At 34.9% G+C, this 26,747-nt stretch overlaps 1 protein-coding gene across 2 annotated transcripts in view; it reads left to right on the top strand.

Moving 5' to 3' along the window:
* The first annotated feature begins 996 nt into the window (after positions 1 to 996).
* LOC137399801 (rho guanine nucleotide exchange factor 33-like) overlaps positions 997 to 26,747 on the top strand; it is a 39,834-nt gene continuing 14,083 nt past the window's right edge. The window contains exons 1-6 of one of the 2 annotated variants that reach the window (XM_068086026.1): positions 997 to 1,013; positions 8,554 to 8,645; positions 9,594 to 9,715; positions 21,636 to 21,800; positions 24,282 to 24,507; positions 25,989 to 26,143. In XM_068086026.1, coding sequence (XP_067942127.1) covers positions 9,614 to 9,715; positions 21,636 to 21,800; positions 24,282 to 24,507; positions 25,989 to 26,143 — 648 coding nt within the window. In that variant the 5' untranslated portion in view covers positions 997 to 1,013; positions 8,554 to 8,645; positions 9,594 to 9,613. Of the gene's footprint in view, positions 1,014 to 8,553; positions 8,646 to 9,593; positions 9,716 to 15,420; positions 15,687 to 21,635; positions 21,801 to 24,281; positions 24,508 to 25,988; positions 26,144 to 26,747 lie in introns of those variants that run through there. The other variant, XM_068086025.1, reaches the window with a different exon arrangement.

Here is a 26,747-nt window from a genome sequence, read left to right as displayed (position 1 = left end):
TCATATTTCTGATTTTGTTGTTTTTAGTTAATTTTTGATGAAGTATCTGCTGTTAATGTGATTCTTCAAAATGGGAAATATTGAGGATGACATTTGTTTTTGCTTGTTTGAACAGTCATAAATCAGACCACCCATTTTAATGAGTTTGTATCATATTTGCAATCATAAAAAATATGCTGTGGTTTTTATGCTTTTCCAAAACAACAAAATTTAACAGCAAAACAAAATCAACAACGCTGTTGTAAAAAAGGAGTTGATGTCTTAATTTGTCATTGCAGCAAATGTCTGCAAACTCAAGTATATTGCTAAATACTGATATATTGCTTTATTATAATCTATAGGCTTTAATAGCAAGTATTTTGCATAATTATTGTCACATTAATTTGACTGGCAATCATCAAAAGGACAAGAAGAAATGCTCTTGTGTAACTATTGGGAAAAGCTAATAACTTAATGGGCTTTAATTATTTTCTTTGCAGACGCTATAATGTTTAAATAACCACAAGGTGGTTATTTAAAGTTATTTTTAATACCATAAGTAATTTTTTTTGCCAAGAAAATTGAATTGTGGAGGAGCTTGGTTAATTAGGCCTAATAGATCTGTCAGCGCTAACCGTTTGCACTCCCTTGTACCCGTTGACTGGCACCGAGTATGCATCAGATAATTCCTTGGCTACAAAAGCGCTCCCTAGTCGCTCCAGGTGTTACTTTTCTTAGAGGTTTGTGTTTGTATTGCATGTAACAGCTAATAGTCTTTTCATCTGTGATAATACTTGTTTGCATTTGAATGCAGAAGGGCATAATTGTACGGCGTTATCAAGCCTTGCCGAGGCGACCTATTGTTGGTTTCCAGTTAACAGTTCCGCGCTCACATGTCTGCACAGGCTCCGATCTTCGACGAGTGTACCTCTTGAGATTATTGATTACCAAAGGTGATAGCATGTTTTATCTGTCTTGGCCTTTTCTGTTAGTTCAGAAGTTGGATATAGATCTGCATATAATCATCTAGAATAGTAAGTTAAACATTGGTTCATGAGTGTTTACATCAAATAGTTTTACGCTTTGATATTTGGTCTGCCGCAGTTGGCACATACTTTGTAATAAGTATCTAGTGTAAACCTTCGTGGCTGTTTACAAATCCCAGCGAGCAATTCTCTGACTTGCCACTCTTCAAAACGAGAATAGTTTCCTGAAGCCTGTAGCTATTGCTAATTACAGTCAAATTTCCACATACAAATTAAATTGTTTCAATAGTTACATTGTATGTCATAACCGTTATTCGTTGAAGCAAATATTTTATAGGAATAAATTCTATGGTCTCTACTTCTTTGCGGAACTCTGAAACAATATTATATTTTAAGTGATTTCATTAGTAGTGAAACAAATGCATTATATAAATTAGTATAAAACGCTAAACGTGAAAAGCTAAATTACCTGTTAAAAACTAACATAATAAAGTATTAACCAGTAAAAAGAAGCTTTTTATTTCTACTTAGAGATACGTGAGCGAAGTGTCGGCTTGCCGATGCTTATGTTTGGCAGTACTGTAACAGTGAGTAGTACTGGCTGTAACTTACTTTACTTGAACTGGTGTAAATTGATGTTATTTATATAATATGTAAATTACATCAATTAGTTTAAGATATAATATTATTGTACCTTATTTTAAAGTTTAGCTGTTGATTTTAATCAGCTGTTTTTATTTTGAGTTGAAAAACTGTAAAAGTCAAACAATTTCCAGACATAGTGTGCTTGACATTAGGTCTAGGTCGCTATTATTTTCCGCCATATTTCAAAGATTTGTACGTAGATGTGATCATACGGCGAGGCGTGACTGTACTTGTGTTAAATGTTCTTCTTTAAATCAATCCTTGCATTTTTTCAAGGACACATAACAAAGTGGTTGATATAGCCCAAAGTCTTCCGATAATACGTATAAATTATTTGTTTACATAAGATGAGCCGACACAGTGTCATGTTTGTTTGGATTGGACCAATTAATGCCATGACTACTCAAAGGAATGATTGTATCTGATGAGCAAATAATACAATCATTATCACATTCAACTCTGAGGCATGTTTACAAGCTCAGAGAAACATAAAAGAAGGGAGAGTAGAGCCCACAAGTAAAACGGGCACAAATATCGACAGTAAATATTTTTTTAATAGTTTCTTTCTAATATATCTGCCATTTTTTGATCATGCATGCTAAGGTGTAATGATTATACAGGCAGTTGATGACTCGATGGAGAGCTCAATGTATCTGCAGTGTGTAGCCTGTAGTAGGTTAAATATATCATTTCAGTATTTAGACTTGAGTAAAGATTTTCTACCCCATTATTCCCACAGCGATCACTAGTGCATTGAGCTAGTAACCATCTTTTTGTACTACCAGTCTCTTGGGTATAGCCCTCTTTTCCCTAGACTGCTGGCAATTCACTTACAGGAGTCACATACACAGCGCACCCAGCATTGTTAATCATTTTTATAACTAGTACCTTGGCAGTATCATGCAGCGTGTGCCATGAGAGATCGTGAGGTGTGCCATGAGGTGTGCCGACAAAACAGAGAATAAGAATTGGCCCAACTATCCAATCTATCATTTTTTTTACATCATCGAGTCGTTTGCACATGCGCTCGTTCACGAAAAAAATCGCCATTTTTGTAGAAAACGATCATTTTTCTTTGATTTATTAGTACTTCTAAGTGTTGTTTTGATACTATAATAAAAAATTGCAAACAAAAACATTGTTTTCAAATTATCATTGCAAAAGCTTCGTGTTTCTAACGATAAAATTGTCTATAAAGATGGCCGACAACGATAAAATGACGTCACGAAAAAACGAAGGATTGTGCTGCAAGGTGGGTGGTCGAGGTGTAAAGTCGCGGGTTCAAATCCTGTTCTTTGCGATCTTTTTGCCAACCTCAAACCTTGACTACAGACACATGCTTATGGCTCTTATTATAGTAAATATAGTGAATAGTTACTCATATTGTTTGTTAAGTAGTTCAAGTGTATCATTGCTTGTATTTCTCGTAGGATATGGCAAGCTTTGTAGCATGAGCTGCATTAGTTAGCAAAGCCATTGTCGGACTGTGTAGCAAAAAGAAAATTTTATTTTTATTTAGTGCAATTTTGAGTTAATTCAATCAAACGGCTACTAATTTCACATTGAAGCATAGAAGGGATAGAAACATGCTGAGATCAAAAATGAAATAACAATTTTCCAAAGCAAGCACAATTCAATTAAATTCTCCTTTGGAGAGTGGTTAAACCTTGCATTTTAGAATGCATTTTACATGCATTCTACAATGAGTAACAACAACTAAACAAACGTGATAATGTTACAAGTGATTAGAATATTGCATTTTCTAGTATGCATACTGTAAATCATTCACATCATCATTCTGACCTTAATTGCTAACAAGCATGCCTTACTTAGTGCAAGAACTATGTCTAATTTGTGTACTTCGTAAAGAGTTGGCTTCTAGCCGCATGTGTAATCCCCAGAGAGCTATTACTAAGGCATAATCCCGCTCATCAATGTGTGCGCCTTTTGCTCATTCTATAGTCGAGTCAAAGCAATGGCTCTGCCTATAATTGTACTGATATGTAGCCATTGATTTCCTGACACGCTTCTGTCGCGTTGCTGGATACTTGAGCGTCCGGTGAGTCACAAGCTATTCTCTATCCTCTGATATATGTTTTGTTTTAGCACTTGAAAGTGCTTTTTTCTAATGTCTTTTCACGAGGAGGTAAAAGTTGTTATTGCGTGTTGTTATAGACACATTCAGAAGGTTTTAACACAAATGGCATCCAAAGTGACTGGTTTAATTAAATCACTTTACAGTATATTTTCTAATCCTAAAAATGCTGGATATTCACCTAGTTTTTTCTTTTGATGAGTTGTTTTGATCCACATGTTCTCTAGTCATTCCCATCCAGTTGACTTTAGGCTAAATACTGCTGTAGTAGTCTCAGTTAACGAATGTCCCAGGTATTCTGCAAAAATCTACGGGATGAAAGGATGCTACGCCTTAAATTCAGTGGGCTGATGCCTAAAAATTAATTAGCGCTTTAAGGAATCATGCTGACTGTGAGCACCCTGGCAGCCTAACGTTCTGTAAAAGATCAGGTGTGCTGATAAAGCAAAGAGAATAACTATTTGCAGTATTATTCTAGAATGCCAAAGATGGTTGTTTGGTGCAGGTGTTAGAGTGCCTGTCTAACAATCTGTATGATGTGAGTTGAAATCCTGTTCATAGTGGTCTTCTATCTCAGCTGCTAATCATGTCTTCTTTGGCTTTTTTGAGTGCATACGAGTGCATCACTGCCTGTATGGACTTGTATTACTTCGACATTTGGATAAACGCTTACTAATCGGAGACATGAAAATCTGTCATTCATTTTGGTATTCTATCACAAAACAGGCTGCGTTCAACAACCCATCATTAGCACCTCTGGTGTGCCATAGGTGTGCCATAGGTTGCTTATGGCACACCTATAGGTGTGCCATAGGTTACCAAGTTATCTAGTTGGTTATCCTTCAGCTGTTTACCAACAAACATTTTAACATGGAAGCATGTTTCTCAAGTTTATTAACTACCCTGTGACCATTTGTTGCTGTAACATGGCTGCACTAAAACTAGTAGCATATTATTAATTGCTATTGAAGCTTTCGTTTCTGGTATTAATGCCCTACACTGCTATTAAGTTTACCATTCATCATGCCGACGTTACTATAAAACTATATATATATATATATATATATATGTGTCACTAGTCTGTGTTTTCCAATATAACAAGTTATCATATTTTTTCATAAGTTAGCCATTCCCACCCTCTATGCCCACGTCTGAGTATTCATGTGATTCTGATGTTAAACTGAACTAGGAACTAGCTTCTAAAATTGCTAAATGAAGGAGTAAAATGAAACCTTTTTCGCCATTTGTATAATACTAAGCAGTCTAATTATAGGAAATTCATATTTATGCCATCTGCCCTCCATTATTTGAAAGATGAGAAACTCAAGAGAATTTTGTTAAAATTATGATTTGCTGTATAAGTTCATAAAATCATTTTGTTCGGAAAATATTCCAAGACAAGACTGGGCGTGACCTTGCTTCAACAGTTCTCTTCCTAGAATGTAGAATTCCACTATCGGAATGCCCGATGTTGCACAAGTATTAAAAACAGTGGCAGGTAATTTGGTGGCCTGCCACTTTCTATTAGCCTGTCAATTTGTTAATGGTTAATTTGAGCAAGCTATTATCCATATTGCTAAACTTACTAATAAGAGCCGTTAGAGCAAGCATAAAATGACATTGCGCGGCAATGCACAGCGTTATGCGTATTTTCGTATATTTTCGTATGCGTATTTAAAATAAAGGCTCTCATCATATTTGGCATATCATTGTACTTTTATCTAAATGTTCGGTGCTATTTGTCGGTTCTCAACTCAAATTCCAATGTCAAATTTATTGAAGTTTTTTATCTCTTTTAACTGTATGAAACCAAACTCTCAATCGATTTACTGAAAAGGCTGTACTTACAAATTCAAATCAAACTCAGACCAACAAATCATCCTTAAGTCAAATCACTTGATTTGGCAGGCGTCTAACTTTTATAGCTATTTGTTTGTCATTCTAGGCAAGGGCCAATATAAATAGGATTGTTATTACAGTTCTGACAAAAGTATTTAAAAGAAAATATTTTAAAAAGTTTGGACAATGACAGTTAAAAAATTATGTGCAAGACAGGTGAATCTGATAAGTTTGAACAAGGAAAAATTTCAAATGAATCAGAGATAACTACATCTAGATTTGTCTCACTTGTTCTGCCATTCGTCAATATGAAAATAGTGCGTATTAGGTTTTTTGGTAACTGCCCATCCTACAATATTTGTCTATGATATATATGTACCTGAGCTAACCACTTAAGCTAAAACTAAAACAAAAAACTAAACTAAAACTTTTGAGTTAGAGTTATATTTTTAAACATTTTGCTAAAACTAATAACGATTATCAGTGGAATACACTATTGCAAGAATAGTTTTCTTTGGAAGGATTTAATAAATTATCATTTTACTAACATCTAGTAATCATAAAAAAGTCTATAGCAACATTGATCTGAAAAGGGGTGAATGTAACAGGTAGCATTCACATATGGTGAATATTAAACAGATGAGTTTATCATATGCAAACAGAGAAATTTATCAAGTGTTACCAAATTGATGATGTAAGTCTTGTTCATCATTCTAAGTGGAAATTTACCTATTTTCTCGTCATTTAAGTTACTGCCTAGAGACATCGATATTAAAATTATTAATATACATATAACACGTGAAAAACGCTTAGGAGTCAGGATTTCGTTAGGTATCAGCTTGTTTGTAAACAATATATTTTCAAAATTCTTTTCTTATCCAATTAGGCTACAATCTTATTGGCCCATCTCTGTGACCTTGACATTCTGTCTCAACTCCGTCATCAAATGCAATAGTGACTCATTTCAACTCGACATAATTTTTTGATATTCTCAATTCTCTAGAAGCTCATTACTGTGTATGGATTCAATTATCTTACAAACAAAATTACGGAGAAGTCCTCAATCAATTTATAGACAATGTACAGGGTTGTTTTATTTAGGCCTGAACATTTGCATAGTTAAAAATTTTTTAGCTGTAATTTTTCAACTCAAATTTTTAACTGTCATAGTTGCTCTGCAACTCTGCATCGAAAAGCATGCAATCAAATTTTAAAAATAACTAAACCTGCCATACCAAACAGACACTGAAGGTATCGTCTAACTTTCAGGTAGACAAATATGTTTGCGAATTAACTATCCAATGATGCCTTGCAGCCCCGCTGAGACTGGTGTCAGGCGCTGTAGAGTCATTGAGTCACCCGTGTTGCCTGTTCCCCTTGACATCAAGTATCGTTCAAAGTGAGTGTGTAGACTATGCGAGGGAACCAAGAGATTACTTTGAATATTGATCACATCAATCATCATAGCTTTAGCTTATGTGTAATCCTACAGGTTTTATTATCCAAGTGGTAACCAAGATCTGGTTTCACTTGTGTGGGAGTTAGGAAACCAATTAATTTTATTCTGATTGTTGTTTTCATTTTAACTGTTGACAATATTTTATTGCTCTGGGCATGACTTATGTTTTCCACAAACTTTGGAGTAAATAGTTCAGCTAATGGCTTCAGTGCTAAAAGAAATTCTGTGTATGACATTCAAACTGAACTCAATAAACCTAAAGCTGTGGTATGCTTTAAATTACGTGCAAAAATCTCTGGTCTTCTTCAACAGTAATTGGTGTATTGAATATTTTTCTAAAAACTCACTGATTAACGGCAGCTTCTTTTGGGTTATTGATTTTGCATAAGGTTTAATCATTCTAGCACTGAATGAAGCAAATCATCGCTTATAATTGAACAGAACTATATTTGTGTAAACTGCAACAATGCTCTCTTGTTAGAAACTATAGTATAGAAAAAGCTTACAGCTCTAAGACCTCGCTGACCTGGTATCAAAGGTCAGGCAATGCACACGAATTGGCTTATATGCAGCTGTTGTCACAAGATCCAAACTTAACGTTTTTAAACTATTTAGTATAGCTTTAAAATCTTCACAGGTGTTTAGTGTACTCTGTTGCAGTATGAGTTTTCATGAAACAACCTTAAAGGAGTATTAGCTAGAGAATAGTATTAGAGAATGTTAGCTAATTTCTGAAATAAGCCTTTACAAGGGAGGCTGATATGAATCCGATTTTGTTTTTTTACCCATATATATATTGGCACTAAGGCTATATCAGATGTGGAAGCTGTTAAAGCTGTTGAAGCTTATTTGCATTACCAGTTAGTGCTTCAAGCTTACTCAACTTACTAAAGCTTTACTTGGGGGTTAAAATTCTTGACTCGAATACAAGCAAAAAGTAAAAATTTTTAGTAATTTTTTACCCGAGTAGTTAGAGCTCAATGTCAAATTTTCTACTACCTTGTCTGACACAGAATAAGTTATATTTATGTAAGTTTTTTATTTGAGCTAACTGTGCTATACAGATAGGCCACTTTAAAAATCTTTTTACATAAAACAGCTTTACATCAAATACTGTAGCGATTACTTATGACTTCCTTCAAATAGGATCCATTTTTGTAGCCCCTCTATGATAGCTCTGCTTCCCCAACTTCTAGTGCTTGTATATCTTTATAGTTGCTTCATCCTTTTCTGGTGTAGCTACTAAAATACCTTTGCAATTGTTTAGTCTATAAGTTTGTAATTATGATAGCGTTACCTCACCCCTCCCTAAAGAGGCTTAAATTGAGGCTGAGGAAAAGAACAAAGCTAAAAACTTCTTAAAAATAGAAGTATCCTATCGCAAAACTACTCATCGGCAGATAGGCATCTTGCTAGCAACCGCCAGCACCCGCCAAACACTAGTCACAACAGATAGTGTTGCTTGCTCATCTAAAACAGGATAGTCTAACTTGGCAACTCTGTTCATCTCAACACACTCATTCCGACTGATCAATTACTTGTACTTACAGGAAGGCACTGATCAACAGATTAGCTGACAGTTAATTCAACTGATACACACAGAGCTCCAGCTTCCTTACTCAGTCATAACCAGTTTCATTGGGTATGTAAATATTGTTTTAAAGATTACCTATAAAAAATTTTGAAATATTAGCTCGTTCTAGAAATATATTCCTATTATTTGATAATAGCGCGTGTAAAACAATCATGCATAAACAACATTGTTTATTTTTGTGCTTATGATGATAAGCAAAAAATCTTCAACGAATAAAGGTATTCAAATATGGCATTATAACTTTGTGTTCTGTTATCTTGCATATGAAAATTGGTTTGAAATGTAGATTTTTGATAATAAAAATTGCTCTTAAATAAAGCCTATAAACTCGGGAAATAATTAAAACCGTTTCACATCGGTGCATTTTAAAATAGCAAAACTCTTAATGATAAGGAAATCCTTGAGCACAATTTGAGGCAAACTTGAAACATTTAATTGTGTTAGAATTATTGCGAGAAAAGAAACCATTCTAAGACAGGCTCTAGAGTGAAAGAATGTAAAAAGGGAAACAATCCCACCTTCATAAACTGTACTAAAATAGTTCAATCAGTACTAAACCTAAATGAGTAAATGGATCACTTTTCAGTGATTCTATTGATGTGCTTATGGACTAAAGAGATACTTAAGCTAACTATATTAGAAGTCTCTCAATTGGCATTTTGATTTAGTCCGGCTACATAATATTTGTTTCACATTTATTTCCTTTTACTGTATGCCGGCTACTATATCATTTATATATGTTTTACAATAGAAATATCAGTCACTTAATTTGTTATTATTCTACAAATTTTTTTTGTTATAAAAGTAATGAGAATAAACAAATAATGTAAAAATAATGTTGCTAACGAATACCATATTATTTATTAATAGTTCTGGAATACTGCAATTTGTAGAGTTTTTATAATTATTACGCAATCGTATGAACACAATATCCTTGAACAGTCTTTGCTTATAACTTTGTATCTATGACCATTTCATGATGTCCGCCTATTATAGAATACGAATGCAGTTAGACAATGGATAGGAATGTAAATGAGGGCAGCGATGTAGAGGCAGAGACTTCTATATTCCTGGCAGAGGAAAAGGGCCATGCTCTTCCTAACAGCGAATTTCAAGAAGTAGGTGATATAGGTTTGGTTGTTGAAGTAAGGCAGCAATCCATATATATCGGTGTTTGTTTGTCTGTCTGTTGTGTGTCCAGTTATAGCGATTAAAATCTATGACCGAGAACCCGCTTCACGCTGGTATTGAACTTGGAACTACGGGTTCAGGAGTTACTTGACCTAACCACTATGTTACATTGGCCTTGCCATATTGTGGAATAATTCTGCACATATTTATGCAGTGCTTGCAAAAATACCATTGGTTGGTACTAGCATGATTGAAGATCATAATTGAGTGAGAGATCATTACGCGTAATGTCATGCTGCATAATGTCAAGCTGGCTTCACGGTTCTTATTATAGTAAATATTTAGACAAGTTTATGTTACTAGCTTAAGTTACTCAAGTGCATTAAGGAATTATTTTATTACCAGTGCAGCAACAGGCATTTATCAAGTGTTATCTAAGTAACACTTTTGATAGGTCTATATATAGACATTGCAAGAGATTTTCTATAGATGTTCTATGTGGTTAGAGCTCTATGTTTTTAACACGGGTTTTGCTGAACGCATTGAGGAGACAATTGCTATAAAAAACCTATTTACTAAAATAGTTTGCTGTTTAGATTTCAAACAGTGAAATTTTATGTCAAACTCTGATTGTTTGTAAATATTTTTAGTATATCATTTTTGTTTTTAAAAAAATTTCTATAAATACTAACACTTATATTGGAAAGCCTACTATTATTATACTAAAAAAAGACGAAAGATTATTCCTAATGTTATGTATTTAACTGAACACGTGAGGTTACATGTTCTATAGCAGCCAAAAGGCTTTGCTATTTTATGGCCACATTTACTCAGAATTTCAAGGAGTTGGACATGCAAAACCCTAAACCCGCAGGCTCGAACCTCTTTCCAAATCAAAAATCAACCGAATCTGAACTTAGGTACTGAATGTGTTCCTAAAGGTAAATAGTAATGTAACATAAGTAAACATGGCTGCAGCTTACACTAAGAGTTGAGCAAGTAGATGTCTTGATGGAATTCTCTGATATGCTATACAATCAACAGTTTTATGAAGTTCTTGAATTACAAATCCGGTCTTTGTTTTTCATGTTAGAGTGAAATGTCTTTGACTTTGCGACTAACTTAAAGACTATTTACTCAAGCGTATGAGTATTATGTAAAAGTTTGTATTAAAAACAAATCAACTCATTTGATATGCTTTGCAAAGATTTCAATAAGAACTCGTGTTGATGTTGAATAATCACTAAACAATAAGTGAAACAAAAATGCTTGCAATGACAATGGCGACTGTTTCGCAGCAGACGTACAGTTTGCCTTGTGTCAACACGGGTTATTACCGAGTAGCTAGGCCAACTACTGGCATGCGCTACTTTGCGGGTCTCGTGTTTTTAAAAAAAATATATTTGTGATTTTTGAATTTGCTCCTTCCAACATGACAGAAAAGGCTGACGTTGTTACGGTAAGAAAATATATACGATATTTGTTACATTAGAATTTACTAATATGGTAATTTTTAGTGGCATTCACTTTCTACTCAAAACTTTAAACTAACAGTTGTCTCTCTTCGGTACCTACAGTCGTTTAAGGAAACTACACAACCAAATCCTAAACGAACCAATCACTATCACCTACAACCATCCCAAAACCTAACTTGGCTCAACGGCAAACCTTTTTGGTCTGGGCATTACATTATGAGGATGTTTTTGGTTTAATGGTATTGAGTAATATGTCTGCCCTTCCTGAGGTAGATACAGATGTGTAAGATAACAACATCCTGTGTGCTGTCATGTATATCAGCTGCACTAACACTCCTAGTAACTAATAGCTACACCCTTCATTCGACTCTAGTACTTTCTTTAGAGTATAAGAAGTTTAATTCAAGTTTACTGTCCTTTGTCACAATCACAGTGGACTGAGACTCAATGTTATCGGGGGTAGACAACTTCACAAGCCTGGGTTTTTACTATGTGCAGCGTTGCTGCTTTAGATATTGAGGTACATATATACACATATTCTATAATGAGCTGTTCGATTGTCTACTAGATAGCGAGATACAGAGGAAACATGCAATGACACGATACAACAGTGTGAGAGCCATATCTCGGTTGTAGCAGCAACACACCTTCTTGGTCCTGTATTATGTGTAATAGACATGTAATAGGGCTGACGCTATGGCAGCATTGCCCAGGCCTTCACTTGTGACAGTTAGTTGGCATACTCTGAAGAAGTCAGGGCAGATCATGCCTAGAATGAGTAAACGACTCCTTGTTTGATTTATGTTGTGCTGTCAGCGGGTCAAGCCAGAAGGAAACATTTTAAACTAGCTACTCTCCCATTGGTTAATTTGGCCAATCTTCGATTTGAGATATACCCATCAAGTAATAAAAGCTGCATTTAGCTAGATATGATTCAGTTATCATTGTTTAAATAACTAAAAAAAATTTAGGATCGGCAGCCTGTTGATCACTTTTCATGTTCGGCGACTGGCTGATAGCTTAAGTAGTTGTTTCTGTGTTGATTAAGTAGCTGGCTTCTCTGCAAACAACTCATTTCTGAATGATCATGGTTGTATAACAGAGATTTCAGCGTGCATCATTAGTTGAAAACTACTCTACAAAAAAAAACAATTGTGTAATGCAGACTATAGATTAACTCAGACTAAGTTCCTTGAGCAATGATATTTTAATTATTCCCACATCTGTATGAATTAATTCAGATCTAAGTTCTTTAGTTGAGCTTCCATTTGTATTATATAAATTTTGCTTGCTCCCAACATTGTAAACTGTTTTAGAATGTTATTGTAAAATAAAAAGTCGTGATAAACTTGATGAATACGGAAAATGAAGTTTCGAATTTTGAACTGTTTTGCACATATTAGAACTAGATACATGTAATTTTAGTATATACATTTATATAGTATATATATTGCAATCCATCATAAGTAGAACTAGAACCACAGTGCTCAACATGAAATGGAGCAGTATAAAGTAATAAAGAAGTAGATAAAGTACTTATATTGGCCAGCTCCTAGCAGTTTCGTACTTGCGCCGTCATCCGGCTGTAAGTATCAACTACTAGTTGAGATCTACAGCGTTTAAAGTGTATATATGTTTATATATATATATATATAAACATATATATTTATATATATATAAATTATAATTTATAATAATTTATATATATATATATATATATATATATATATAAATTAGTGGAGAATTAGATAGTGTACTTATCTTTTGTCAGCTATTGTTAGTTTCTTGCTTAAGCAATCATCAGGCTGTAGATCTCAATGCCTGATGATTGTGTAAGCAATGTATATTTATATATACAGTCAAACATGGCTAACTCGAGCGAAAGTGTTCGAATTATCAGAGCGTTCAGGTTATCAGAGCACTGTCACAAGTCCATGTATTTACTTATTTATTAGTAGATACATGTACATATACAAACTATAATATAAATCAAAATCACAAATGGCTTGTTTCAAATTAAATGCTTCTAATGTAAAGTTTAAAACATTTTTATCAAAAAGTATAGAGATTTTTCTATCACTTGAGATTGGTTTGTTGTTTGAGGTGATGTTATTGCCAGGACGTGTTTTAGATTGACATTGGCAAAACTTGATCGTTGTTGAAATGCTCAAAAGAAAAGACATCTTTTTCTTTTAAGCGTTTTACCCACGATCAATTTTGTCGATTTTGCTTGAAGTTTATGCAAAGATTACCTCACTTTACCTTGCTTCCAAAGGACAATCGCTAAGCGGATGTTTGGTATAAATCAAATTTCACCAAACCTTTAGAAAAGTCGTTGACAAAAATATTTTGCCAATGGTGGTAATAACGACGCTTATGAATTACAAAAGTTGAGGTTTACCTCTATGGCTTGAAATAAAGTGATTTTCTAAAGCGATAACCGTTTCGGTAGCCGTTGGGAAAAAACAGTTCGAGTTAACAGTGTTGAGTTAGAGTTATCTATAGCAATTTATCATTACGTGGGAACGGACCAAAGAAACCGTTCGAGTTAACCATGTGTTCGAGCTATCCGTGGGAGAGTTATCCATGTTTGACTGTATCATTATATTATTATTATATATTATTATTATATATTCATGTATAAATAGTTTGAAGGACAGTTTGTACATAACTTTCACCGGCAGTTTCAAGGATACAGTCTTTCCTCTCACCAGGCTTTAGAGTTAGCTCCATACTTAGTCTTGAGCATTTTTTATTAGCTCGATGTAAATAATTATCCTTTAAATAATTATTTATTTTATATATATATCGCAATTTTCAGTCAAAAAACTCAAAGAATTCTAGCTATAAAAATCTTGCAAACTGGTCCAACATGTATTCCGCTGATAAGATGATACAATGATATGCAAGTTTGCTTTTTAAATGACAAACATGCAAATATGCATACGTTAACATTTTCATGGAAACATTAATTTCATTTGCGTTTTATGTAGCTCGCATATAGCTATCAGTTTGTGAGACTATCTATGCTTGTACCTCATTATTGACACAATGCTGATTAATAGTGCTGTTTGTATATTTAGTAGTTATGTTCTCATGTACCATATCATATTGTCTGTTATGCATGTTGTGAATGTATTGTCTGTTGTATGATTGTACTGTGGCTAAGATGTGTCTTATTGTCACTATTCTCCAATGATATAAAATGTAGAACTCTGTCTATTGACCTGTGAAGAACAGGTCGAGGTTCAATTCTCAGGAAGCCTGTAGTAAAAGGGCATTTAGTCTCAAACTGCTCTCTCTCTGTCGGATCAACCTTTGCAGATTAGTTTACACTCTGACAAGTTATTAGAGTTTGATTAGAAATAAAAGCAGTATTTCTTTAAATAATTTTATTACTTTATGTAAAAATATTATCTGAATGTCTTTCATGTCACAGATAATGAATGCATGTTTACAATGAGTTAGTTATGAACATGTCCTTCAGTATAATTAGCACCTTGTTTCGTCTTGCTTCTAGTCCAAAGAGCTTGCAGACTTATCAAGTTATTATACCAGCTAGCTCACTAAACATAACAAACAAATTTAAAGCAAAACTCTGTATACTTCTTAGGAATCTGTGTTGCGAGTTTTTAGATTTTAAATTAAGATAATTTATGGGTTAGATAAAAAACCTTGACGTCGGTTACAGTTTGAGTTTTTTTAGACAAGTTCTTTAGACAAGAGAGGTGAATTTGAGCGACTCATATTCAACTCTTGTGCCGCTGTAACACAGAGAGGACATAGAAAGTAAAGGGCAGCATTTTTTACTCCTTACTAAAAGACATTTACTAATCAGAACCATTTTGATTAGCTTACTCATGTTTGTTTTTTGTGAGAACTTCAATATATCTTCTTCACCACATTGAAACATCTTTTTTAATATTTATTTTAGAATTTGTTTATATAGGTCTTAAGCCCACCTATTATATAAACTAATTGTTTAAAATAACATTTTGGTTTCGAAATAATTCACAGTAGTCCTGGGATTTATCCTGTTTGTACAGTCACCAGTATTTCCCATTCACTTGTTACGGACAGCTGAGCAATAACCATAAACGAAGATCTATAGAGTAAGTAACCAAGCAGACGCCTAATCAGCCGTAGCCAAACATCGTAGCGCGTATGATTGTACTGTGGCTAAGTTTCACGCATTGTTGATACTAACGCACGTTTGCTTGAATGATCTTTTAAACAACTCACATCGGCAGCAGGAGTATTTTTACTGCTGTCATTGTGTCTCGTAATGCTGTTGTAAACGTAAAAGGAAACGGAACTATTCTATTCTTGCTGCTAAATATCAAGATTGTAAACTAGTTATAGTACATCTAATATGTTGAAATGGAAGGTTAGCACACCGCCAGTAGACTTAAATTCAACAATCTCATACGGTTCGTCGGTGGATGATAGTGAGGACAGCCTCGTCAATTCTTTCAATTCGCATGTGAGTTTTGCTCATCAGCTATATTTTTTTCCTATGTTTGCCATGTAGTATTAAACAGTTTGTTAATCATTTAAATTATGAATCTATTAAGGCGTTGAAATTTTTGTTTTGTGATTTACAAAAGGTGTATAAATGCTTTTGTTAGGTTGTCATATCATGTGATAGATTTTTTCGTGATTGGTAGATAATTTTGGCTATTCTATATTTAAGGTATATACTAGCAAGATTTTTAGGAACTCATGCCACCTAGAGAAAGCAATATGGTTTGTAGGGTTTGTCCATAGGGTTTGTAGCCGAAAAAATAATGAATGATATGTATTATTGCTTACAAGGGCATGGCTAAAGACAAATGCTATTTGTTCGTTAACTACCCAACACCACTTTTCCCTGCAAAGTTAGTTCTGACACAAGGAAAAGTATAACCTTTCGACTGTATTCATGGGGCACTCTGACCCCTAGTTCTTAGAGGCAGCTAATAGATAAATCAATAGAGAGAGAGAGTTGATTAAAGCAAACTACACTTTTTCTTCATAGAAGTTGACCAATAGCCTGTATTTCCAATTGATCTCTGGTTTCCCTGGTTCCATGAACTTCATTTATAACTGGCATTTCTATTCTATCACATTTTTGCATCAACTGATCGGATTTACATGCGCTGTCAGACTGTCGCACGTAGAAGTGAAATACAATGTCAGCAGCTGTCAAACACTTGAATCATTACAAGGGTTCTGTATATGAGGATAAGAGCTGACACATCAATACACTTGCGAACAATTTTTGTAGTACTTGAAGGAGTTTTCAAGGGTCCGTAACAAAGTCATGTGTTGCGAACATCCTGCTAATGAAAAGACACGCAGTTGCGGACCAGCAAATCGTCTCAAAGTTTATCGATTAGAATGTACTTGTTGAGATGAGGGTTCGCATTCTCATTTTTCGTATTGCATAATCAAATTTTACAGTTCATTTAACAAATTCCTATTCATTCAGCAAAAATTATATAACCACGGCGTTATGCGATGGTGGCCTAAGTCTGTCTGGCAGAAAAGGACTAATGCCCTGTAGCCTATGCTCCAATTCTTTCTGTCTTTAGATTTTTGTGGATTTGTCTAAAACAGCCTAAATTCAGAGATATCCAAAGAACCTTCCCTCATTTTTAGTCACCGAGTGAAGAACCTATAAGTTTTTATCATATTATAGTAGACAAAACCAAGTGATTAGAACTACTTCCAATGAGAAGTTCTGTTGGCAGCTAAAGTCAACATATTATTAAGTTGTTGATAAAACTTGAGGCCTTAATGAGGAACACCAGCAAGCAAATGTCAAGTTGTGAGGCAGTACAAGTTTTTATTATATATGATATTCACCATTGTTTGGCAGAATCTGCTCACCTCTGACATTCTTTCCCTAACTATCAGTTATAAAATTCCTACAAGACATGCAACTGAGAGCGTTGAAGTAAACTACGGAAGAATAGAGTTATCCTAATGATAGATTTTTTGAGATTATGACACAGTGGGTTTGTTCTCTATTTTGGCAACAGAGTCTAAGGTTTCTACTACCTCCAGGAAAAGGTTAGTTTTTCTATTATGAGTACGAGCTAAAACAGATGCAGCTGTCTACAAAACTGCCTTATAAGCTAAAGAGTAGTAGCGTTTTTTTCTCACGGAGTGGCCTACTAGTGGGTTTCTATCTTCCTCCCCAACCCTCTACTCAGAAGATGAGCCAGATATCGCCATACTAAATAAACGCTTCTGAAATTCCTTCGTACACTGTGTGTCCAGTCGATCTATCCAATCTGACTGAACTTTGAGTAGGTCAGGTAACATTTGCATTTATAGTAACATGCCTGATCTCTCTTAGACTGTGTATAATTGGTTACAAAGGTTAACATTTTGCATTTAGGTTACTCATTTCTGAGGTAGTAGACTAGCCTTGCATATGTGAGTCAGCAGTCCATTCCGACAGTTCTCTTAATGATGTAAAGATGATTGTCAAAAAATAGTTGGCTCAGATGTACTCTAGTTGGTTTTTATAGGTTAAGTGTTCTACCTTTCTCGTACAAACACCCTACCCTTGTGTCCTCTACAAAAAGCAGTCAGTTATGCAAATCAGTGTGGGCATCTAGAAATACTGCTAAACGTGGGAGATCGAGGCCAGACTTAATTGTCTGAGACTAGATTAATCTGCAGCATTGTGAATTCATTTATCCTTTTTAAGCATCTCCATAAGCTGAGGAACCAATAAGACTCAAGTATTTGAATTTTAACAATGAACTGGTTTCATGATTGAGTTGCGATTTCAAACATGTACATGTAATTCAGCCTAGACCTACTCAAAAAATAATTTTATGTTTTTATATGCAAATACATCTGATAACATATAAGGAGGCTGCAGGATTTCAACCAAGTCACTTCCTTTTTGAAAATTTTTCAAATGACTAAACGCATTGCGCTATAACGACATGATATGTAAATCAGCCTCCCCGATGTGTATGGTCACAGTAGATGCTACCAAAATTTAAACTAAATGCTACTTGTCATAAGATTTCTTGCGATGTTGTGATCAAAGAATGATTATGTAATCCTGTTAGTAGAGTTATAGAAATAGGAGGGCAATCAGTAATATTGTTATTAAAGATGAACTTCCCCAAAATTTTAGTAGATTTTATCAGAAAGTATCGGTATTTTTCTATCATTTGAGATCGTATCTAATGTTTGAGGTGATCTGACTGCCAGGATGTTTCCAGGCTAAAATCAAAAAAACTTGATCGCGGTTAGAACACTCAGATCAAGCGAAAGTGTGATTATGATGTCTATAGTTGCAAAAAAATCAACAGATTAGAGACACTTAATGCTGCAACTTAAATGCGCTAGTCGATATCAACTATAGAAATGCTAACAACTAGTGAAATTTTCGGCACATATCTTCCTTCTGAGATACATCTTTAAACGAACTTACATACATGTGTGTACATTCACGTCTGCATCTAAACTCTATTTCAATAACTTGTCACAATCTATAAATATTTTCAGCTGTGCAGGCTGTTTGTTAGAAAGGATGGCAAACAATGCTTTTGTTATTGTCTATTTGGAATGACATCAGATCGCATTTTCTACAGTAGTGGGTGTTAAATTTGTCTATCAGTTGGTCAATGTCTGGTCAGCGGTTAACCATTAGTTGGTCAGGGGCTGCCCGAGGTTGATCAAATTGCTGTTATCTGCTAAAACTAATCACTGTGTGCAATGAAAAATGTTTCTAAAATTGTCTCTTATCTGAAATGTATCTGCCAAGTTATACCACAAACTTAGTCTCTTGCTTGACATCACTTGTCAGATCAGTTCTTATCTGATGAGTTACTTACATATTTTATCTACTCAGTAAGTGACAGTTTAATAGGAATAACAGCTTTAAATAGCCTGAATGCTAAGAATAAATTGTTAAAAACCACAAGCAGTTGATAGAAATCAACTGAGCTATCTGTTTGCTAGTTGTAAATGTATAAAAAGTATCAAAGAAGAAATAACTGATATTGAAGTTTTTATATATTATTGACTGTCTGCTAGTTTTTCGCCTGACTCATCTTAAAACTAAAGCCTCATTCATGAAGTCATAGTAAACTGCCGTAAGATAATAACATACCGATGTGATCAATTTGTACTCAGAGTTTGCCAAGACAACTGATTCCTCAACGGAACTCTTGGCTAGATAAAGAGTATAGCCTTGGATTTATGCGCTTCTCCTTTAAAGCTAGCTCAGTCCTTTGTGATGTGTTTGTTAAGCAGGCATCACAGCAAAAAAAACAAATAAGACTCCACATGGTTACTTAAGCGCTGGAAAAGTCCAAACTGATCAAATTCACAACATTGCACTTCATTTATCTTCATTTTGCTAGAAAAACGAATTTGCGATTATGACCTCTATAGTTGCATAGAGACTAGTTGCACTGCAACTTGAGTGCAATAGTCGATATCAACTCTAGCAACAATAGCGACAATCATTTCACGCATGTTTTATTTCCAAGCTATTTAACCACCATCAAGTTTAGTTGACTTTAATCTTGAAACATCTTAGCAGTCAGATCACTTCAAACATCAAAAACAATTGCAACTGAGAGAAAAATACTGTAAATACTGTTTGATAAAATCTAGTTTGGTGTAAGTTTATCTTCAAGCGACTGAAAAGTTTAAAATAATCAAATTCACAATATTGGATTTTTTTACCCATATTATGCCGAATCTGTAAATCTCTCCTCCACGATATGAAACAAGATTCAAGCTGCTTTATCAATCGTGATCGCTTAGTTGCAGGTTTGCTTGCAGTTTTATAGCATGGGTTTCCTTACTTGTCCCACAATTCAGTTTGATTCAAATGTGTACACTAAAACCTGTTTAATTAATATTTGTTTGTAGAATATTTACAATTCTAAATTAAACCTAAACACAATGTGAGTAGTTCCGTATTTGGAAATATGATGCTTGCAGGCTTTCTACCGATAATATGACACGGTCATTGCAATTTCCAATGGAAATGGCTGAATAATGACATAGCGCCTGGCGATGATGCCGTTACCTGATACAATGAGTGTCAAATGACTCATAATTCCGTCTTACTAGACCTTTAAGACAGTCATAACAAATAAATCGCGCATCAACAAGCATGCTAATGAAACATTTGTTTGCTATTAAGATAACACTAGTAGATAGTAGATTGGGTTTATTCATCTAGACTTGTATAGATGATCATGCTCCATTAGAGCTCAAATATTTAACTTAGGTTGTGCTTCACAATCTAAACCAAATATATGAACACTTTACTAAATGTAGGATAAAGTAAAGTAAAGGAGAAGCTCATTGATTTGTGAAAGTAAAGCTTTTTCTCAGCAAGATCTCATGTAAATCACAACTGCGCTCCTCCATTCTTAGAATCGTACTAAACACTAAATAGATTGCTTAATGCTGCTAAAAGATCTCTTGGGTTATTATTTTTTGTGTGAAGATGCATATAATTTACTTCATTAACTACGAATACAGTTTCATCTCAAACAGTTTTTGTGCCATTAGTCCTTACTAGTCCAATGCTATATTGTGTTAATTACTAAATACAGCATGACTGTTTGTAGCTAGTCAATAATGCATTATTTCTTTGTTTTGAACAAAACCTTAATTGTAACAAGCATTAACTTACTCAAACTTATTCTTAACTACAGTATTTACTGAAACATCATAGCTATTTCATAAGTTTTTAAAATGTCCAAATTCACTTTTTAATACATGTAACTTACAGAACTTTGAGGTTTTGTTAGGTTTATATTAAATAGTTTATATAAGTTATATTTTAATATCAGAATACTTGTAATTTTATAATTATTATAATATTATATAATTATTAGCTGTTACATTAGCATCACGACTTCATAAATACATGTTGGTAGAACCTAGTAAATGTTGTTCCTTGTAACCCTGCTGGCTAGCAAGATGATTTAGTTGTGACTGAGGTTTGACCAGTTATTACATGCTTTTAAGATCGGACTTTGTTCAAGTGTAAGAAAAGAGTTACTAGATAAATGCATGTGCTTTGTACAAATAGGCTTGTTCAAGAATGCAATCTTTCCGTTCTTTCTATAAGCAAAATAGTCCGGATTAGCTCGGTTCATCAGTAAATGTTTTTAAGTAAGAATTAAAGTTATGAGAATAAGGCTGTGAATTACTATGTTCTCTTTGTTTTACAATATCACATTAGTTCAATATGAGTTACCTCAGTTTACCTCTCTTACACATTTTTTTCGGTGAGCTGATGTATTGCAGGAAAAAAAACTCAAAGCTCTAACCGGCCTTGAGTTTTTTTTCTGACACATAAAGTATTTTAACTTTGAAGCTGAACACCCACAACTCAGATTCATAGAAAATTTCTGCCTATCTTGCATTACAACTGTTATGGTATTAACTGTAGCTGAGAGAAATGGTTCAGGACTTACAAGTTGGTTTCACGGCTGCCATGACTGAACTATCTAACATACAAGATGAAGACAAGAAACTCTATGATAAACTGAATGACTCAAAGCAAGAGCAAGAAGTTCAGATGAAAGACATCCTGCAGCTTGTGCAGGCACTCAAGGTCAGTGACCTCACTACTCAATGGTGACATGTGTCATTACGTCACTACTCAATGGTGACATGTGTCATTACGACACTACTCAATGGTGATATGTGTCATTATGCCACAACTCAGTGGTGACATGTGTCATTACTTCACTTCTCAATGGTGACAGGTGTCATTACGTCACTACTCAATGGTGACATGTGTCTTTACATCACTACTCGATGGAGACATGTGTCCTTACATCACTACTTGATGGTGACACGTGTCATGCATCCTTGTTGTATATTTCCATGTGTATAACAATTTTATTATCGAGTCCTTAGTACATATGTTCAAGCCTCCTATTTGTCTGCTGCTACCATCCTGTTGCTGTTTGGTTGTCACAGTGTAATGAAAGTGCCAATTATAAAAAAATAATTGGCACTTTATATACTACCAATTATAAAAACTTGGCAGTATTTATACATCACCCAACGAGAAACATTTTTCTTCATCTGACAAAACCTTATCATTTAATGATTTTTTAAATAGTTGATGGATTATACTAGTCTGTCGCATGCACGTCACACCTTAGCATACAAGCCATGGGATAGGCTATATAACACTCAGGTGTTTGTTTCACTCACATTGTATGGTCAGTCATATGGATAGCACACAAAACGTAATTAGAAATACCTTGCTTGTTAGAGGGTAAAACATACTATCTGCATGTATGCGCTCTTCATGAAGTCAGCTTAGAGAGGAAACAAGAAGAGGTCACTTTTAAAACCAAATCTACTTACTGAACTTTGCAAGCTGTCGATGTGAATCTTGAAGTATTACTGGTTTAGTTTTACTAGCTTTCTGTTCGATGCTTTTAATCATTGCGATAACAGATTTGCATAAATCGCCACTGACTATGAAACTTTAAGAATTTATGCACTTTTAATTACATTGCAAATTATATGATAAGAATTTGAGCTACCTTATCTCATGTGTAGCGTAGGATAGTGTAGGTAAAATCTTTTGAAAAACTAGCTGTTACTATAAGATAGAAACTTCTGTGTGTTCATAATCAATGGGATATTGAACATTTTTTGTGGTTTTGTTGTGGTTTCGTTCATAATAAAGATGTAAATTATAGATGATTGATTCACAGGGTGACCTTTCAGTGACCTTCCACTACCTACTCTTTGTGCTGTCTACTTTCTGTACAGCATACTCTCTGTGCTGTCTACTCTGTACAGCCTCCTCTCTGTACGGCATACGCTCTGTACTGTATACTCTCTGTACTGCCTACTCTCTGTGCTGTCTACTCTGCACAGCCTCCTCTCTGTACGGCATACTCTCTGTACTGTATACTCTCTGTACTGCCTACACTCTGTGCTGTCTACTCTGTACAGCCTACTCTCAGTACTGCATACTCTCTGTACTGCCTATTCTCTGTGCTGTCTGCTCTCTGTGCTGTCTACTCTCTGTGCTGTCTACTCTGTACAGCCTACTCTCTGTACTGCCTACTCTCTGTGCTGTCTACTCTCTGTGCTGTCTACTCTGTACAGCCTACTCTCTGTACTGCCTACTCTCTGTGCTGTCTACTCTCTGTGCTGTCTACTCTCTGTGCTGTCTACTCTCTGTGCTGTCTACTCTCTGTACGGCATACTCTCTGTACTGTATACTCTCTGTACTGCCTACTCTCTGTGCTGTCTACTCTGTACAGCCTACTCTCAGTACTGCATACTCTCTGTACTGCCTATTCTCTGTGCTGTCTACTCTCTGTGCTGTCTACTCTGTACAGCCTACTCTCTGTACTGCATACACTCTGTACTGCCTATTCTCTGTGCTGTCTACTCTCTGTGCTGTCTACTCTCTGTGCTGTCTACTCTGTACAGCCTACTCTCTGTACTGCATACGCTCTGTACTGTATACTCTTTGTACTGCCTACTCTCTGTACTGCCTACTCTCCGTACCGCCTACTCTCCGTACCGCATAAGTGCATAAAGCAATTGAGCAACAGTAATTACCTAGATTGACTAGCTTGCTTGTGATTCATTTATAGCACTTATCAAAACAAAATAGCCTGAATGACATTTTTTCATGCTTGCACAAGTTTTGAAAGATCAGGATGATCTTGCCTATAGGCACATTATTTTGCTGTAAGCGATGAAGAGAAACCAATCTAGCCCACAAATGCTCAAACAAATCGTGTGATTGAGATGAAACGCTTTGCAAATATCCGCAGTATAAATAAAATTCATGGATATAAAAACTTTCGCATGAAAGTAATCGACATATTTTCTGATTTAAGTCAAAAGTTTGTATGATTCAACTTATCATGGGCTATTAAACCTACATGAAGTGTAAGTTACAATTTTATTACTCTGTTGCATTTATCTTTGACAATCGGAGTACGTACACATTTTGGTATACAGTTGATTCTACTTGTCAATCCAAGACTTGAAATTTTTAAATGTTGTTGTTAAACCATACAATTAAGATTTTATGAAAAAAACTTTGCAGGAGCAATGTGATAATATACAACAACAAGTAGACCTTTCCAACAAAAACCAGCAGCGTATGGAAAGGCAGATCAAAAAGCTGAAGGGTGAAAAAAGAGTTAGCAAGGAGAAAAATGGACTCACCAACATGGCTGGTTTTCCTCACCAGCAGTCAGCAATGAGACAGAATGGAGCATATACAAGTCCAATGCTTAAATCATTCATAGCAAGTCTTCCTCTACCTGAAGGTATGGAGGTGTCGGAGGGAGATAATCTTTAATTGTTGGTCATGTGACCGGAAAATAACTGGCATAGTCCGTATTGTTTTTATACAGATACCACATTATAAAAACGTCATGATTGTAGCAAGCAAGAGGGAAAGCTTCATTATTTGCTGTGCTTCTGTAGGCTGTTATCCAATTTTCCCTCAAGTTTCTTTTTTATTTCGCTGTTTGAGTTTTGAAAACAGCTGTCAAGTTTTAGTTAAGATGCGTTCCATGCAAAACTTTAACTTTTTTCGTAGTAAACTTAAAAGTTACTTATTTCACTTTAAAATAGCATGGAACAACTAAGCATATGGAAGCTCTCTCTCTCTCTCCCCCATGTTACTTCCTTCTTCAATAGTTGGTAGTTAGTCGTCAATCAATTAGTAGTGACGGCTGAATCTTGGAGTCTGCATCAGTTTAGGGGAAAGTTTAACAATAAAATGCGGCAAATTTTTGCCGCACCTAGTAACAACATCGTTCCTAATATACTTAGGTAAAACTGGGTTACCTTGTGCTTGAGTTGATTTGCATAGGGTAAAACAAATGGAGTTGGAATATCATAAATATTCATTTTATCGCAGTGCCTAAGAAGAGAAAATGTCCCAGAGGTAACAGTCACTGTCTACCTCTTACATATACACTATACAGAACATGCTCCTTAAAACGTATACTTTCTATAACTCAAATTCCACATAACGTAAAGAATGTATATGAAGTTTTTGCTTCATACTAGGTAAAAAATTTATATAATGTAAATTGTGAAGTCGATGCAAGTTCTCCAAGTCGATTTTAATAACGAGAATCTTGTAGTTAACCTTAAAAATATCGCTTTTTCTCTTGCTGCGCTTGGGAGAGATAATGACAAATATCTCTATTACATATACAAGTACCCTGGCAGTCTAGTTTGCAGTAAGAGATTGTGAGTTACGTCGATAAAGCACAGATATTCAGTAGCCACGCAATTATTCAAAAATACTTAAAAGATGATCGATTGATTCAGGTGTTAGGGCGTCGGTCTACTAATCTGAGTGTCATGAGTTGGAGTATCAGCGAAAGCTAAGTTTTATCCTAACCTTAAACCTTGGAGACGAATAGACGGACAGACAAATAGGCACCGCTCTTATTATAGCAAAAGTGTCTTTTTGTTGGTCTTAGTTGACCTGGTATATTCACAAACCTTGAGAAACCAATTTATTCTTTATTGGTATGCTTGTGAATGATTTTTTGGTAGTTCTACTAATATATATACTTGACTGTGTATAATCAAAATCAATCATTTGGGGCTATATTATTTTAACCGATTTTTACATTTAGGAATATAATTCTTTAGCGCAAAGAGGAATGGAATAAACATCCAAACTTGTAAGTTCTTAAAGCTGCCAGATGTACACCGCTTGATAATAATGTGTAATATATGATAAATAATTGCAATTTAGTTGCTAGTAAACTGTAAACGATTACAGATATGGAGGATGTAGCCGATCACCATTCAGATTCTGATGAGAGCTTAGCTGAAGTCACTCAGAAAAGTCTCCTTCTCACTAATTCTCTAGCGCAACGGGCGTATGAAGAAAGCCCGCACTTAACTGGTGAACACTCCAACTCCTCAAGTGAAAGGGTAGGTGTTTATGTAATCTGTCAGTAAGTGGAATAGCATAAATGAATGTGTCAGAAAGTTCTGGAAAGTTCTGGAGAGTTGTAGAGAGTTCTAGAGAGTTCTAAAGTGTTCTAGAGAGTTCTAAAGAGTTCTAGAGAGTTTAAAAAGAAATAAAACATGTCAGAAGGTTGATGTTTCTAGCACTGCTACTCCTCTACTATTCTAGGACAAATGTCATGTGATTAGCATAGTATTTAAAGCTTTAAACACAATAATCTATGAGATAAGAAGAAACTGCATATTTAGCACAAAATAGTACTTGTTGGGCTAACGCTGTTTAGATAGTTTTTATTTCTCTCACATAAATTTCCACTTTTTGTCTTAGAGGTAATTACATTAGATTGTAGTTAACTTTTGCTTTCATACCTTCAGTTGCATAGAGCTTTACATTAGATCTGATAGCCATTTTTAGATAAAGTGTTTAGCCTAAGCTGTAATAAGCCATTGCGTAAAGATATTCTAGCATTTCTAAAAATTCTAGCTTGATCCTAGCAATGCCTGCTTAGAAAACCTTTAGGCTCGTTATAAATATGCTTCGCTACTTTAGCTTAGACTTCCTGATTCA

This window comes from Watersipora subatra, chromosome 7 (assembly GCF_963576615.1).
Source record: "Watersipora subatra chromosome 7, tzWatSuba1.1, whole genome shotgun sequence".
Taxonomy (NCBI): Eukaryota; Metazoa; Bryozoa; class Gymnolaemata; order Cheilostomatida; family Watersiporidae; genus Watersipora; species Watersipora subatra.
Note: the sequence above shows the minus strand (reverse complement) of the source record. Positions and strands in the feature narration are given on the sequence as shown.